General features: G+C 51.5%; 2 protein-coding genes across 7 annotated transcripts in view; one reads left to right on the forward strand and one right to left on the reverse strand.

Annotated features, from left to right (window-relative positions):
- Window positions 1–5,775, reverse strand: part of COG1 (component of oligomeric golgi complex 1) — a 12,172-nt gene extending 6,397 nt beyond the window's left edge. For 2 of the 3 annotated variants that reach the window (XM_005221219.5, XM_059878033.1), the window contains exons 1-5: window positions 5,440–5,766; window positions 3,549–3,793; window positions 3,217–3,398; window positions 2,919–3,089; window positions 616–772 (exon numbers count right to left, since the gene is read on the reverse strand). In XM_005221219.5, the coding sequence (XP_005221276.1) occupies window positions 616–772; window positions 2,919–3,089; window positions 3,217–3,398; window positions 3,549–3,793; window positions 5,440–5,754 (1,070 nt within the window). In that variant the 5' untranslated portion in view covers window positions 5,755–5,766. Of the gene's footprint in view, window positions 1–615; window positions 773–2,918; window positions 3,090–3,216; window positions 3,399–3,548; window positions 3,794–5,439 lie in introns of all 3 variants that reach the window. The other variant, NM_001192427.1, reaches the window with a different exon arrangement.
- The window catches only part of SLC39A11 (solute carrier family 39 member 11), a 376,204-nt gene continuing 365,318 nt past the window's right edge, over window positions 5,136–16,021 (forward strand). For 3 of the 4 annotated variants that reach the window (XM_059878242.1, XM_059878243.1, XM_024980432.2), the window contains exon 1: window positions 5,138–5,267. The gene's annotated coding sequence lies outside the window, so the exon portion shown is untranslated. Of the gene's footprint in view, window positions 5,268–16,021 lie in introns of all 4 variants that reach the window. The other variant, XM_059878245.1, reaches the window with a different exon arrangement.

Consider the following 16,021-nt stretch of genomic DNA (forward strand, 5'->3'; position numbering starts at 1 on the left):
GAGCCCCAGAGCATGACTTCAAAGAGTTTGACATTAACATATACACAGTGCTGTACAGGAAGCAGGTAAGCAAGAAGAACCTAGTATTGCACAGGCAACTGTATGCAGCACAGTGGAACCTATAATGAAAAATAATCTGAAACTTACTTTCAGAATTTTCTGAAATCAGAATTGGCATAACTGAATCATGTTACTGCACACTTGAAACTAACACCACACTGTAGACTAGACTTCAATTAAAAAACGCAACTGCAGTGGCAGCCCACTCCAGCACTCTCGCCTGGAGACTCCCAGGACGGGAGCCTGGTGGGCTGCCGTCTGCAGGGTCGCACAGAGTCGGACACGACTGAAGCGACTTAGCAGCAGCAGCACTAAATAAAAGCACGGGAGTGGCAGGGCTCGAGAGGATTTAAAACCCTCTACAGAGTGTGTTGGAACACACACCCCTTCTTGGTTCTCCCGGAGGCGGCTAGCGGCCGTGAGGGCGCTGAGAGGTGGCTGAGCGCGGGGCTGGCCCGACCCCAAGGCCCGCCCAGAAGGCCCAGCCCCTCCCGCTCCCTGTGGCCACATGAGGCGGGGGTGCTGGCGGTTCCCGCTGCCCCGGGAGCTGCTCACACGTGGATCCACTTCTGCAGCGTGTCTTTCAGGTACTCCTGGCTGATGGGATGCGCCAGCGTCCGGAGAGCCGGCTGGAACTCGACGACGGACGCGGGCAGGTGTTTGAACCAGCTGCACAGCTTCATCTCGTCCTGCAGAACCCAGACACCTTTTCCTGGGGAGAGGAGGACCAAGGCGGGGTCACCGGGAAGTTAACACAGGACCCGGGAGGGGTTTCCAAAAGTCACCCAGGCTTTCTCTAGGGGCAGCCAGACTGGACCCCAGAAACAGGGGGAGAAAGAAAAGTAGAGTATGTCCAGGGGCACCCTCATCTGGGAGGGAGTGTGGCACAGAAGGGGAAGGAGAGAGGAGGAAAAAAGGGCTGTGTCATCCTTGCATTTTAAAAGCAGTCGCTAAAAAAAAAAAAAATAAAAGCAGTCGCTGAGCTGAAAGACAAAGCAGGATAGATGAGGCCAACTGACACATGTCTGTCCGCCACCACATCCTGCCCCTTCCCTTCTTCCTTTTTCTCATCTCTGATTCTGGACTCTCCTGAGGCTCGGTCCCCTGCACCAGCTCCTACCTATGACATCATCCACTTCCAAGGCCTCATGACAGCCATGCAAATACACGGCGGGTGTGTCTCCAGCCGGACTGCTCACTGCTCTGTTCTGGACCCACAGTCGCCCGTCCTCTCTAGTCCCACTCCAAGGTCGCAGCTGTTTCCAAGGCAAGGTTTTCAAAAGTAAAGTTGTCATCGGCCCTTTTAAGCCAACTCCTTTTCGAACCCTCCTACTCTGTCTGTGGGAATGTAAATGAATGTGGCCACCACGGAGAACAGTATGGAGGTTCCTTAAAAAACTAAAAACAGATCCAGCAATTGCACTCCTGGGTACACCTCTGGAGAAAACCATAGTCTGAAATGATACATGGACCCCAGTGTTCACTGCATGACTATTTACAGCAATCAAGACATGGAAGCAACCTAAATGTCCACTGACAGAGGAATGGATAAACTGCAGTCTGTACATGCAACGGAACATTACTCGGCCATAAAAAACGAACTAACGCCATTTGCAGCAACATGGACGGACCTAGAGATGGTCACACAGAGTGAAGCATGTCAGAAAGAGAGCAGCGAACACTGGGTGGTATCAGAGTGAACCTTAAACAGACAATCAAATGGACTTAGAGAACAAACCTGTGGTTACCCAGGGGGAAGAGGGGGGAAATGAGGAGTCTGGGGTGAGCAGATATAAACTACTGTATGTAAAACAGATAAACAAGGTCCTACTAGGAGCACAGGGAACTATGTTCACTATCTTACAATAAACTATGACAACTTGAACAAGAACGTATGAGTCGCTGTGCCATACCCCAGAAACACGCCGCTGCACGTCAACTATACTTCAACAAGAAAACAAGTCTCCTTTTCTGGTAAACTTGGACACCTCCCTTCCACACCCTCCACAGCCAATCCCTCAACACCCATCTCCTAAACACACATCCGCGTTGTCCAGTGAGCCCCGTCTCTACTGCCCCCATCACTCGCCACCTGGTTCGTGGTGACAGCCTCTTAAGTGAGCTCTCAGCATCCGCTCCACCCCACGGGGAACCACTGCCACGTAAAAGCCACGTACGTCTAATCCCACCTGGGACAGATGCCACCCAGTAAAAGCGCAGGGTGCAGGAGGCCTGAGTCCGGAAGGTCCTAGAAGGCTGTCTGCTGTTCTGCCCACATGTGCTGAGTTCACTGGTCATGAGGGAGAAACCAGCCACGCACCTCCTCACGCTCCTCCCCACCTCAACTGCCCCTGCTTCCTTTCACTTCCTCACGTTCGAACATCCTCCTGGCCTCAGGACCTTTGCACCTGCTCTTCTTTTTTGCCTGGAACTCTCTTCTTTGCCTCTTACTCAACCTTCAGGTTTCAGTTTAAATATCCCGTCCTGGCTTCCCTGGTGGTCCAGTGGTTAAGAACCTGCCTTGTGATGCAGGGGACGTGGGTACAATCCCTGGCTGGGGAACTGAGATCCCACACGCTGCAGGGCAACTAAATATCTTGTCCAACTGTGGTCCCTCCATTCACGGCTACCAAGTCAAGCTGCACTCGGCCTGGAGAGTGATGACCAGGATTGCTATTAAGCAGATACTGTGGATTCATGAGTTCAACATCTGCCTCTACCTCTAGACTGTGACCTCCACGAAAGTGGGTCTGTATCTGTCCAATCCACTGCTGTATCCCCAGGGCCCAGCATAGCAGCTGGCAGGTGCCCGGTAAACGAATGAACCAGGAAACAGAAGAGGCTGGCTAAGAGCTCACCGCTAGGGTGCTGGCTGGTGATGCTGTCCAGCGTGGAGAAGAGCAGGCCACACGGCAGCAAGGGGTCTGGCAGCAGCCCCTCTGGTAGAGTGTAGAAGAGAGCATGTGCTTGGTTCAGAGTGGTGGCCAGCAGCTCCACCAGTGAGCAAATCTGAGCCTTGATCCCAGCACCTGCGAGAAGAAACCACCCTCTTTTAGCAGTGTCCTTTGGTAAAGTTAGAAACACAGAATGCTCTGGACTCCCTCAGCTCCTCCTGCTCCATCCCCATATCACATCTGGGAGAGAAGCCACGCCCACCGTGGTGAGGCTGGTTGAGAAGTTTCTGGATTGCTGCCTTTCTGGCCAGCAGGAAGTCTGTTAGGGCTTGGCGCGGAGAACTCTCTTCCAAGAGCATGATAGAGCACAGGGCCTCGGCCACAGCCTGGTCAGACACAGCTTGGCATTTGAGCAGCATCTTGCTCTCATGCAGGATGGTTGACCTAAAGAGATGATGGCAAAGGTCACAGGGAGCTTCTGACATCTTCGGAGAAGACCACCCAGTACACGAGGAGAGAGAAGACACGCTCCATAAAATCAGAGCGGTGCAGCTCGGCCATCACCAGAGAAGGTCCTGCTGGCGGACCACTTACCGGAAGTGGCTGGCAGCTGCCACCTGCCGGATGAGTATGGGGAACCGGGAGAGGACAGGGCTGTGTCGGGAACTGGAAGACTCCAGCTGCAGCAGCTTGTGGAGGTAGCAGCAGAGCAGGTAGAGCTGGGTGGCGTGGAGATACCGCGAGGCCTCCATGGAGCTCCAGATCTTCTCAGGGATTTCCAGGAGAAGCTTGATCTGGGCAGCCATGCTGTAGAACTTCTCCTGGGATGGCTGCTGGGGCTGCGGGCAAAGGCACAGAGCTGAGTCAGGACAAACAAGAGCCAGGTCAGCGTGGGGCCAGCTGGGGGAGATGCATGAGGGATCCGGGGGTACGGAACTTTCATGAACTTGGATTCGGTGCTGCTCAGCAAGGCATCGAGGTTGGTGTAGCAGGATTACTGGAGTTAAGTTTTTCCTACCAGGTCTACTTTTGCCCTGTCCCACGGAGGGGCAAACCAAATCTGGTCACTGCACTGGCAGGGTATCAGGGACCCCCGGGGTGTCTCAGCCCAGAGCCCACGCATCACCCCTCCAGGTAGCTTTTGGCCTTGCTGGGTTTGATGTTCGTCCTTCCTACACTTTGTCCTGCTGCTTTGACTGCCTTGTGGGCTTCGCTGCTGGCTGTTCTTCACCAACCTTCCCCTGAATTTGGGTCCAGCCTCACGCCTCTACTCATCTCAGTCTGTCCTCTCCCTTCACCATTCTCCTCCCTGAAACGTCCCCTCCACAGCACACCACACAGCCCTCACCACTCCCCATCGAGCCTTTGCTGCTGCGGCTAGACACTCCCTGGGACTTTCACTCATTTTCTGATCAGTATATTTAACACGAGGTTCATCTTCCTAGCACAACTTATAGCCACCTGACCTCCCTCAACACGTCTGCGTAGACCACCACGTCCCAGGACACTCATGTCGTGCTGATGGTTCTGCCGACATATCTACACCTCGGCTTCCGCAGTCACGTCCCTGGCTCCACTGCAGGTGATCGTCGTCTCACCCTTGCGTGGATCCGGAAGCCTAGCACTCGCACCGTGTGCCTTCTCTATCCCCTCCAGGCTACCCTTTCCCTTTCCTGTCACATGACATTCTTCAAAGGTCATTTAGATCTTAAGTGTGCCCAGTTCTAAGTGCCTAGTGTCTCAGCCTGGTGGTCAAGGGTTGCCTGTCCTTCCAGTGCTTTCTTCCAGGGACCTCTGAATCCACGGATTCTCATGGCGGGGGCGGGGTGGGGGGGCTACTCTGGAGTTGTGTGCAGACCTCTCATTGTGGTGGCTTCTCTTGTTGCGGAGCCCCAGCTCTAGGGTGTGTGGGCTCAAGAGCACAGGCTCACCAGTTATGCTGCAGGGGGCTTAGCCGCTCTGAGGCACGTGGGATATTCTTGGATAAGGGAGCGAAACTTTGTCTCCTGCACTGCCAGGCAGATTCCTTATCACCTTAGTTCCTTAAAATGAACCTGTTCCTCTATTAAAAGATGAGAGCCTGGGGACTGGTTACTACCTGCAAAGGGTAGCAGGCTTCTTTGCAGCCTGGAAGTTGTTCCTGGGAGTGGAGTGGGGGCGGGGGGCGGGAGGAAGGAACGAGCTGGGAGGGGAGGTGGTCGACACAGGGGAGAACTCTGTTCCCGAAACCATGTCGGCCAACAGGGAACAGGGCTGAACACCTAGCGTTTCCATGAGATGTGGGAAAGGAAGCCCGGCGACCCCAGGACTGAGGTGAGGGAGGCGAGGCCCGGAGCCCGGGAGGGGTCCTGAGGAGCCGCGGGGAACCGGCCAGCAGCGCGGGGAGGGCGGCAGGAGTGCCCCACGCCGGCCGCGGGGGCAGGGGGCGGCGGGGGCGCCTCCTGAGGCGGGTGGGCCCCGGCCGGGGCGCGGGCGCGGGGCTGACCTGCGGGTCCCGCGGCGGCCGGGGCGCGGCCGAGCCGGCCTGGCGGAGGCGGGCGCAGTACTGGTCGGTGGCCCTCACGGCGTCCACCAGCCCCGCGGCGCAGCGGCGCATCTGGCCGATGGTGTCGGCCGCCTCGATCAGATCGCGGTACCGCTCGCCCACCATCTGCCGCAGCTCCTCCTTCTTGTGCTCGATCTCGGCGCGCACCTGGCGCTCCAGCCCGCGGATCTCCTCCGCGCCGTGGGTCTCGAAGAGCGCCGCGGGGTCGCGGAGGTCCAGCCTCTTCAGAGCCGAGGAGGCGGCCGCGGCCGCCATGATGGACGCGTCAGCGGCCCAGCAGGGCACTTCCGCCCGGCCTTGCCGCCCCGCCGCCATCTTGGTTGAGGGCGGAAAGCGCTTCCGCCCGGTGGGTGGGGGCGGGGCCAGGCTTGTTCGGGGCGGCCGAGGGGCGGAGCCAGTGATGGGCGGCACTGTTTTTAAAGTTTTTTTTTAAAGTGGTTGGGCGGCACTTTTTTAAAAGGGAGCCTGCGTGGCTGCTGGGTCGCTGAGCCCGCCGGTGTGTTGGGGCGCAGCCTTACTCGGGTCTGAAGCCTCTCCTAGCGCCGGTGCAGCGTCTCCCCGTCGCGGTTAATTGTCATCAAGCGCCGGCGGTCTGACTGTAACCCCTCCTCGGGATGCTCGGGTCCCCTCGCCAGGCCCCTCGCGCGGCGCCGGATCGCGGTCTTTCCCCTGCGAGGGCTCGATGGCACACTTGGCCCGTCCCCTTCCCCTGGGTCGGCCCCCTTCTCCTCCGGGTCCCCGGCCGCCGCCGTGTCCAGGTCGGGCTGGGAGCCGGGTGGACGCACAGAGCTGACCGCTGGACCCCCATCCCTGGCTCTCAGCCTGCAGTCTTTTGGGACGTCCTGTTCGTTGTTTACTCTGGTCATCCACCGAATGCGATGTTAGGAAGAGGTACCTGGGAGTCTGTTTTCGTTCATTGGAAAGTAACTTCACAGATGCTCGGAACGCGGCCGGAGCGCAGGAGTGTGTGCGCGCAGGGATGTGTGCGCGCTCGTTGCTCTGGTTTTCTATTGTTGGTTATTTCTTTCGGGTTTTTGTGTTTGGTTTCAAACCAGCGTTGTACCATCAAAGATGTTTCCCCTGGTAGAACCTTACACTGGCGCCAGTGCGGCCAGGAGAGTAGTGGGCAGTGAGCAAAAGACTCAAATGCCTGAGAAAACGATGCCTGGGAGGAGGGCTGGGGTGGGGGGACGCCTGACTCATAATGAAACTTGGGGAGTATGGCTTCTTTCTTCTGAGTGTTTCCAAGACCCTTCATTTACAAAAACAAATCATTATTGGAGATTTCCTATGCACATTAAAGCAGAGAGAATGATACGGTGTGTCCACCAGCTGGGTCTTATGGTTGCTCAGTCATGGTTAGCCTCAGCCTCATGAATGCCCCAACCCCACATCCTCTCCCTCCCACCATCCCCATGATTTTGAGACAAATCCCAGGCATCAAAAAAATTCAATCTGTCAATTGAACCATTCATTTATAGTACTCTTCCTGGAGGAGGAAATGGCAACCCACTCTAGTATTCTTGCCTGGAGAATCTCACGGACAGGGGAGCCTGGCAGGCTACAGTCTATGGGGTCGCAAAGAATCGGGACACCACTTAGCAACTGCATAGAAATAGTACTCTAGTTTACCTCACCATAGCCCTGCAACCTAGGGAATTTGACAGGTGGGTAACCTGGGACCCAGAGAGGCTTTAAACCCAGAATGGATTTACTTGGTGTAACCGTCAAAAGTCCATCCACAACATGATCCCATGTACACTTCAGCCCTGGAAAGGAGGTAGGAATAATTATTCTATGTCTGACAAAACCCCCAGTGAAGCTTATTTATTCCTGCCACATAGTTAATCAGAGACAGAACAAGCACGTACACCTAGAATCCTGAATTCCTTTTCTACCTTCTCTCGCAACTTCCCACAAACTCAAAACGCTTCCTGGTGGCAGGTCTGCTCTTTGCTGCTACTGCAACCCCATTAGGTAGGGACACTTGCTGCTGCTTGGCTTCCCCTCGCCCGCAGGATCTCTCTTCTGTGTTTGAGAATCACCGCTGATGGCAATATCTCTCTGTTCCACTCACAGCTGAGCTGGGATCCGCCGATCAGACACAACCCTCCTAGGACTTTAGATGGAGAGCTAGTGATGTCAAGGAGCAGGGAGACTTCATTTTGGCAGTGACAGAGGTGACCCCTACAAACATCCACTCTCCAGGGGCAGCAGAGACACTGAATCCAGCTGTAGCATCCAGCTGCCAGTGACAGCCAGGGGTGACCTCCCCAGTATCTTGTGTTTCGACTAGATTCTGAGGGTTCACTTTCCTTGGTTCTTGTCTCTTTGCTGAGCAGGGTTCCCCAGCTTCCCCAGGGGTTTTATGGGCAGTCCAGTATCTTATTGATATATTTCAAAATCAAAACACTTTCAGTTGCTTGCCCTAGAGACTCCAACTGACCTATACCCCCTGAGTTTCTGGCTCCACGAATGAAAATTTGGCTGGCATCTTTGGAACAGCAAGCGGGAGGAATGTCAGCAGTCAACTTGGGTGTGGGGGCCTCAGGGTTCGTGTCGGGTGGGGGGCTTGCCCTGGCCACACAGCTGTCATTTCAGGTAGAGAAAGGGCAGGCTGGCATCGCAGCAGAGTGTCAGCAGGCTGCCGTCGTGCGGGGCTTTTTGCGCCTGCTCTCTGCCTCCCCAGCCAAGTTCCCCCGGCTGCCCTGAAGATGCCACTGTTGCCCTTCTGCTTGCGGATCCGAGCACCCAACAGAGGCTGTCAGCACACCGGCTTCTCGCCTGGGCGCCGGGGGCCTCCGGGGGCTGCGGGAACTGTGTGTCGGACTCTTCCCTCTCCACGGCCCCTTTCCCAGCCCCTCTGCATGGATGTGGCAGTGAGGCTTTCTTCTTCCTCCGCTTCTTGCTTCGTGGCTCTAACAAAACCAGGATGTGGGCAGGGAGTTCAGCTCCAGCAGCTGGGCAAGGCACTGGGCTGGGAGCCAGGGCTGAGATGTGAAAGAGTCTTTTTTTTTCTTCTTCGAGGAAGCACACAAGTAGAAGTTTCCTCCTTATTTTATTGCCATCTTTTTTTAAAAAAACTTACTGTTTTATACTAGAATAGAGCCGATTAACAATGCTGTGATAGTTTCGGGTGCGTAGCTGAGTGACTCAGCCATACATAGATGCGTATCCATTCTCCCCCAAACTCCCCTCCCATCCACGCTGCTCCATAACACTGAGCAGAGTTCCCTCTGCTATACGGTAGGTCATCTATTTTAAATATAGCAGTGTGTACATGTCCATCCCCAATTCCCTAACTATCCCTTCCCCCAGCCTCCTCCCCCAACCATAAGTTCATTCTCTAAGTCTATGAGTCTGTTTCTGTATTCTAAATAAATTTATTTGTATCATTTCATTTTATATTGCACATATAAGGGACATCCTATGATATTTCAGCTTCTCTGTCTGACTTACTTCACTCAGTATTTTGCCATCTTTTAATTTTTATTTACAGATGACTGCATGTGTGTATGCGTATCTTGTGGCAACCCTTTTTTTCTTGTTGTTAACTTAAAAAATACATTTATTTATTTTTGGTTGCCCTGGGTCTTTGGGTCTTTGTTGCTGCGCGTGCGCACGGGCTTGCCCTAGTTGGGTCGAGTGGAGGCTGCTCTTTGCGGCGTGTGGTTTCCCACTGCAGCGGCTTCTCTTATTGTGGAGCATGGGCTCAATAGTTGTGGTGCAGATGCCTTTTTGCTCCATGGCATGCGGAATCTTCCCAGACCTGGGATCAAACCCGTGACCCCTGCATTGGCAGGCATAGTGTGGCAACTCCTGATGACAAATTTTCCTCCTTTCTCCTTAAATCTTCCGGGGTAGAATTTTAAGCATCCAGTGTTTTAAGTTCAAGAGATGACGTTTAGATCACCCTGGGCTCCTGAAATCAAACCTAGCATTCTGCCGATTATAATAGCTGTCATTTCAAGCCCTGCTTCAGCACTTGGCATGTTTTATGTTTAATTCTCACAGTACTTCTACAGCATAGCTCGTCTTCCACTCACCTGATTGTAAAACAGGGTTTCATCAGCAGCGAGGCACCTGTCCGAGATGACACAGGCAGTCGGAGGTCAAGTCAGTCTTCAGATCTCAGTTAGTCTGACTCTGTGGTCCTTGATCTTTGTCACATTACTAGCTTCAAAGAAAAATTCAGAACATCAAAAGCCAGAAGAACCAGACAATTCCGAAGCAAAATTCAGACAGCACTGGCACCGCCTCCTGCCCTTTGCCCAGCAGTGAGGGTCTGCAGGTTCAGGCAGGTGTAGGCCCCAGGCTGGAGTGGGCTCCAGTGATGCGGGAGCCAGTGACCCCGGGGCGGCCATGCCCGGGGGCCCAGTTGTCTGCGTGCTGGAGGGCTGTCTTTGAAAACCGGGAACATGTTCTGACATTTTCCCTTTCTCTGGGCCCGTCAGCACTCTTATCTCACTCAGAACATTGAGGAGGCAGGTTTCTCCTTCCTTTTAAATAGAAATATAGCAAGCCAGCCAGCATCATGCCTAAAATAGAAGGGTTTTTAAAAACAGATTTTTGCAGATCCCACATGTTCTCCTTCATTTATGCATTGTGTGGTCTCGCGTCTGGACCTTGGCTCCCTGATGAAAGGATTTAATAAATATATGCAAAATGAGTGAATAGTGTCCTACCTATATGTCGCATAGACACCAAGTGTCTGCCCAAAGGCCACGCTGGGAAAGGCAGAAGGGGCTTCTGTCATCAGTCACCTGATAGCTGAAATACCAAAAGCAGTAAGACGGTTCTGACCTGTATCACACCCACTTCAATGCCTCATTTCAGCCCCTCTTCTTTTTTTTAAGATTTTTTTGATGTGGACCAAAGTCTTTACTGAATTTGTTATAATACTGTTTCTGTTTTTAAAAAAAAACATTTATTTCTTTAGGCCGCTCAGGTCTTAGCTGTGGCACATGGGCTCACTGGTTGTGGTGTGTGGGCTTACTTGCCCAGTGGCAATGGGATCCTCGTTGCCTGACCAGGGATCGAACCCGAGTCCCCCGCAGTGCATGGTGCATTCCTAACCGGTGCACCACCAGGAAAGTCCCTGTCTCTGTTTTTAACAACAAAGCTAGAAGAAATGGAAAAGGAGAAAGCAAGAAGGGAAAAGGAAAAAAGGAGAGGCATCTGACAGCAAATGAACAGATAGCAAAGAAAAGAAAGGGAAATTTGTTCTGATAAAGGATCGATTGTGTTGATCACAGGAGTGTCTGGGGCGGGACAGAAGATCCAGTCACGAACCACTTCCTGCGGTGATGGAGACATTGGGTGTTTGCCCTTGGCTGACATTCTAGTAGGGTAAGAATGCCTCCCACAGTCGTCTTAACATCTCTGTGTCAATGTTTATCAGCCTGTGTCAACTGGAGGTGACATTTGTCGTGGGAGGGATGGTTATTTGACTTAACTGTTTGCAGATACTGGAGACCCTGCCTTCAACAAATAGCCAGGCAGGCATCACATTTGATGAAGACAGCCTGGACGTCTGGACTGCCCACGAACTCAACACCTTCACTAGAAAAGGAGATATCAAAAATCCCACTTCAAACATTAGTTTGGACCCTTAATTAGTGTGTATTTGAGCGCCTGCTATGTTAACTAGCTCTGTTGATGTAATGGAGGATCGAAGAGATATTTGATGAACAGTCAATGATCCTGTAACAATCTCTCATTTCTCTTTTTTAAACTTTTAATTTTGTATTGGGGTAAGGACCGTTAACAATGTTGTGAGTTTCAGGTGGGCAGCGAAGGGACACAGCCATACATACATGTATCCATTCTCCCGCAAACTCCCCTCCCACCCAGGTTGCCCCATAACATTGAGCAGAGTTCCCTGTGCCGTACAGTAGGTCCTTGTTGGGTCTCCATTTAATTTTTTATTTATTTGCTTTTTAAAGTTTATTTATTTTAATTGGAGGATAATTACTTTACAATACTGTGATGGTTTTTGCTATGCATCAGCCAACATGAATCAGCCACAGATGTGTGTCCCCCCGTCCTGAATCCCTCCTCACCTCCCTCCCCACCCTTATCCATTTTAAATATAGCAGTGTGCACATGTCTATCCCAGACTCCCTAACTATCCCTTCCCCACATTCTTCCCCGCTCCTCCCCAGCAACCATAAGTTCGTTCTCTAAGTCTGTCTCACTTGAAGCGTCCTGCACTCTCTTCCTTGCTCCACTGTTCCACTCTGGCTGATGAGCTTTCTCACTTGTATGGAGAAGACGAAAGTAATCAGGAAGGTCCTCAAGTTAAGTCCCCTAAATTCAACTCTGGATCTCACCCCTCCCACCTCTCAAGGAGCTCACTCTCTTCTCTCTCCTCCATAATTTTCTCCTTCTCAGCGGGATGGTTTCCATCATGTCAAAAATACTCCCTAGCGTCTCCCGTCTTATAAAAATGCTCCTTTGTCTTCCAGGCTCCTTCCAGCGCGCCCACCTCTCCCCCCATCACAATGAAACGTTTTGACCTTTGGTAATTGCTGTCTCTACAAGACGCCCCCAGTTCTCTTCTCCACCTCCATCCCTTAGGACTCCTTGCATTACCGTTGCGTCCACTGAAAACTCCATCCCTTAGGACTCCTTGCATTACCGTTGCGTCCACTGAAAACTCCATCCCTTAGGACTCCTTGCATTACCGTTGCGTCCACTGAAAGACTGCCCTCCCCATCTTGTGAGTCTCAGTCTCAGCACTCAGTCCATTTCTGGACCTTTCCGCAGCCTTCAGCATGGCTGACCCACCCCTTATTGACACAGTTGCCTTTTTTTTAAATTGGAGGATAATTGCTTTACAATATTGTGTTAGTGGCTGCCGTACGTCAACATAAATCAGCCATAGGTACACATATGTCCCCTCCCTCTTGAACCTCCCTTCCACCTCCCTCCCCATCCCTCTCCTCTAGGTTGTCCCACAGTGCTGGGTTTGAGCTCCCTGCATCATACAGCAAATTTTGCAGCACTATTTACAATAGCTAGAACATGGAAGCAACCTAGATGTTCATCGACAGATGAATGGATAAAGAAGTTTTGCATATATACAACAGAATATTACTCAACCATAAAAAGGAATGCATTTGAGTCAGTTCTGTTGAGGTGGGTGAACCTAGAGCCTGTTACACACAGTGGCCTTTTGACTGCTGTCAAGACAGCCTCTTCCATCACTAGGCACTTCTTCTTAATCTCTTTTGCTGGCTCTTCTTGCTTTGCGTGACTTCGTAACGTTGGAGGGGTCCAGGCTCAGGCCTTAGCGCTGGTCCCTCCTCAGTCTGCAGTGCCTGACTAGGTGACTCCATCCTGCCCAGGCCCTAAAGACTCAGAGGGTCACCCCAAGGGTTCAGGTGGGAATTACGATGGCGGTGCAAGTGTAGAGAAGGGGAAAGCTGTTTGCAGATAACTCCTGCATTTGTTCCTTCAGCCCAGGGCTCCTGGATGATGCATCTAGCTGCCTCCTTAGACTCTTCACTTGGGTGCCTAAGAGACATCTCAAATCCATTATGTCCAAGTAATCATTCTCTTCCAGCCACCCTTCCTATTCTCTGCTCCGAGCCAACCCTATCTCAGAAAATGGCACCACTGAGTTATTCATGCCCAAACCCCAGGAATAATCCTCCATGCTTCTCTCTGTCCACACCCAATCCATTTTCCAATCCTGTAGACTCTTCCTCCAAAATAGGGGTTGACGAACTTTGGCTATGAAGTCAGAGAGTTAATGGGCTTTGCAGGCGCTGAGATCTCTGTAAGAACTGTTCAGCAAGGCCACGGTAGCAGGAAGTCAGCAGTAGACAGTAGGTAAGTGAATGGGCATGGCTGTGTTCCAAGAACACGTCATTTACAGAAGCAAGCCGGGGGCCAGTGTTGGCCCATAATTTGCTAATCCCTGATGCAGGGTATATCCCTGGCCTTTTCCATTTCCACTGTTACTACCAGAGACCAAGTCATCAGTTTCTCATCTGAGCCACTTAGATTGCTTTCTCTTTTGTTGGTGGGAGCTTAGTTCCCACACCTGGGATTGAACCCACGCCCCCTGCACTGGAAGCGTGAGTCATAACCATCAGACCACTAGGGAAGTCCTTCGGATCACCTTCTAGCTCCCCCTGTTTCTACTCCTGTCCCCTTAGTAACTGTCTTCGTTCTGAAAGCAGCTGCATCTTTCAAAAGTGTGACCCAGGCCCGGGTGTCCCCTGCTTCAACCCTCCTGGGGCTTCTCCCTTTCTGGGCAAGTTCCAGCTCCTAGCAGAGGCCTTCCGGACCCTGCGTGACTGGCGCACCTCAGCCCGCTCTTCCCTCTCGTGCCAGTCCAGCCTCACTGGCGTCCTTTCTGTGTCATAAAGAAGGCTTGACTCACCCCTCTCTGAGGCTTTCACTCTGTCTGTTTGTTTTATCAGATCTTCACGTGGGGTCACCTCCTCTGAGAAAACTGCCTGGGTCACCCCAACTTAAAGTAGGAAGCGTTAGCATTTATAAAGGACTTTTTATATGTCAGCCACTGTTAGAAACAGTGCCTCATGAACTGCCTTATTCAATTCTCACAGAAAACCCCCTAAACTAGATCCTGTTCTTATCTCTACTTTATTGAAGGGGAAGTTGGGGCCAAGAGAGATTATATAATTTCCCCCAAATGATTGAGGAAGTGGCAGAGCTGATATAAACCAGGCTGTCTGGCTCTGGGGTCCACGACCTTAGCATCGCTCTTTACTGTCTATGTATCCCATTTATCATAATTTGTTTGTTGCTGTGTTGTGATACATGTTCATTTATTTATGCATCTGTTTGTCGCGTGTCTCCCCTTCAACTTGGAGCAGAGATCTGATCTGTCTTTTGTCTTATCAAATTCTCAGCTTCTAGACCACTACACACGGTACTGTGTCTGACACACAGCAGAGACTCACGATTTGTTGAATGTGTGAAAAATAATTTAACTTTGTAGTAATTTATTAGTATGCTGACGAGTCTATAAACATTCAAAATATACCTTATCTTAGAATTCCTATGAAAGAAAGGAAATGGTTAGATTCATTACTCCAATTGCAAAAATGTTGAATTCATTCGTAATCTGCTCAGGCCTCCCCTTACCCCCAGAATATGTGAATTCTTTGGGCTTTTAAATGTTACTTATGAAATGAGAAGAGTCTTGTGGTCATTTTCACCTTCTTATTCCTTTCCCAGTTGCTTCTGGGCTGTGTACTCTAGGACAGCAATCCTGAGGGTCAGGATAAGTTCAAGGGAAGGTGGTCCCTTCCAGTGTGGTTGAATGTTTTCAACTGAAGGACACATCTGTAAGAGAAGCTTTTTTATTACAGTGGCTCAGCAGTTGAGAATCTGCCTGCAATGCAGGAGAGGCCGGTTTGCTCCCTGTATCGGGAAGATCCTCTTCAGAAGGAAATGGCAACTCACCCTAGGATTCTTGCCTGGGAAATCCCATGGACAGAGGAGCCCAGTGGGCCACAGTCCATGGGGTCGCAAAAGAGTCAGGCGTGACTTAGCAACCGAACAACAACAACACGTTATTTCAGTAATCCTGCCCTCACCAGTATTCTTGCGTGGGAAATCCCACGGACGGAGAAGCCTGGCAGGCTATAGTCCATGCGGTCGCAGAGAGTCGTATACGACTGAGCAGCTTCAGTTTGCCCTCACCTTGCTTAGAGAAGTATGTGGCCCCCAGGCACCCATAGCTGCCACCTGAGAATATTTGACTGTAATGATGAAAGAAGGGGTTTCCTCTTGGATACAGCATAATTGGAGAAGTAACTTGGGAGGAAGCAGTTGTCAAGTCTCCCTTTCCTGGGGATGAACCATTGGCAGGACCCTGTCTTATCCTGGGACTCACGTGTCAGTTAATGAGGACTTAGAGCACGAAGAGTTCAAAGACGCCGGCGGGGAAATCAGATCGCCGAGCAAACTGCCGTTTCAGGAGGCGTGCTTGCCGGAAGCCTTGTCTCTCCTGGACTGTGGACTTTGTTTGCTTCTGTTGTATTTTAAGCTCTACCAGGTAAATCAGAGACAAAAACCTGCTTGGCCTGAGGCTGGGTGGTCAAAGACCCTGAGTTCTTAAGACTTGGGAAAATTTGCTCTTTGAGTGTCTGCAAATAGAGTCTGGGGGAGAATGCCAGCACTTGGCTAAAATGTATTGAATCTTCTTTTGATAGGCTTTTGGTACAGGCGTGGATCGTGGAAGTGTGTGCTACTTGACATTTGAATTTGAAAGGCCGTGCCGACGAGTTTATGTCTTGCAAAAGAGGCGCGTCGTCTGCCCAAAGCAGAATCTCTGGGTGTTGACCAACTGGCATCCTGTGTGAGCGGGTGGAGCTCTAATCCTGCATCCTGTTTGCTGCTCCTGAGCTGTCCAGGGGTTATTTTCTGAAAATCCAGTTTATCCTCTTAGAATTTGCTAATTTTAAAAAATATATTAAAAAAATATATTTATTTATTTGGCTGTGCCACGTGGGATCTTCCATCTTCATTGCAGCCTGTGGGA

Source organism: Bos taurus, chromosome 19, assembly GCF_002263795.3.
Source record: "Bos taurus isolate L1 Dominette 01449 registration number 42190680 breed Hereford chromosome 19, ARS-UCD2.0, whole genome shotgun sequence".
Taxonomy (NCBI): domain Eukaryota; kingdom Metazoa; phylum Chordata; class Mammalia; order Artiodactyla; family Bovidae; genus Bos; species Bos taurus.